This window comes from Nanorana parkeri, unplaced genomic scaffold (assembly GCF_000935625.1).
Source record: "Nanorana parkeri isolate BGI_ZX_2015 unplaced genomic scaffold, ASM93562v1 scaffold3796, whole genome shotgun sequence".
Lineage (NCBI taxonomy): Eukaryota > Metazoa > Chordata > Amphibia > Anura > Dicroglossidae > Nanorana > Nanorana parkeri.
Genome location: NW_017310064.1, coordinates 23,209 through 24,012, shown reverse-complemented (window position 1 = coordinate 24,012; position 804 = coordinate 23,209). Strand labels below are relative to the sequence as shown.

Below are 804 nucleotides of genomic sequence, written 5' to 3'. Positions count from 1 at the left end.
CAGAAAATTTTCCCATTAACCTCCCCCGGGGGGGGGGGGAGGGGCGGATCTAACTGGATGAATGGCGGTAACGTGTCAGCGCCATGAATCCGGCACCGGCGGCTTTTATCTCGGATCACATCCCCCGGGACGCGGAGAACACACACTGACCTGTGCAGCACATTGATCAGGAGGGTGTAGTCCTGCAGGAAGTCGTCCGCCTGCAGTCGCGTGTTGTTCCGAATGCCGAATTCTGACAATTTCCTGTTGTTGTTCGCTAATGAAAAATAAAAAATAAATCAATAAAAACACAAAAAGAAACAAAATTCTACAAAATCGTTCTATCGCGACCCATGGGTCCGGTATGACAGTCTGCTACCAGATCCAGGTACTATGATACAAAAATCTTCCTTTACCCCCCCTGCCAAACCCTCCTACATTTGTGTCTCAGCCGCTCTCCCTCACAGGCACTGCAGCTCACAGTGGGCGGGATTTCAGCAACAGAGCTGTCAATCCAGAAAGCAGTGGGCGGGGCTAGGTGTGGCCAAGAGCAGATTGACAAGCTACCGGCTTGTGAATCAGCAGTGACCATGCTGATAGCCACATCCCCCCCGCATCATCTCCTCCCACTGTAGTGTAATCACGAGTGACAACTCCGCTCTGAATTTAGGGAGCAGGGCAGCAGCGTTGTCACAGGAAACCGCATTAGGTGGTCCTCACTGGCAAGCAAGTGTGGAAATCTGCAGGAAGTGCCGACGGACCTATAATAAAGTCCATTAGATCCAATAAGTCCCCCCCCCCCCGCCACGGCCCCCCCCGGGACCC

General features: G+C 53.1%; 1 protein-coding gene across 1 annotated transcript in view; it reads right to left on the bottom strand.

Annotated features, from left to right (window-relative positions):
* The window catches only part of UBA2 (ubiquitin like modifier activating enzyme 2), a 14,222-nt gene that overhangs the window by 1,462 nt on the left and 11,956 nt on the right, over positions 1 to 804 (bottom strand). The window contains exon 12 of the mRNA XM_018575333.1: positions 151 to 256. Within this exon, the coding sequence (XP_018430835.1) occupies positions 151 to 256 (106 nt within the window). The remainder of the gene's footprint in view (positions 1 to 150; positions 257 to 804) is intronic.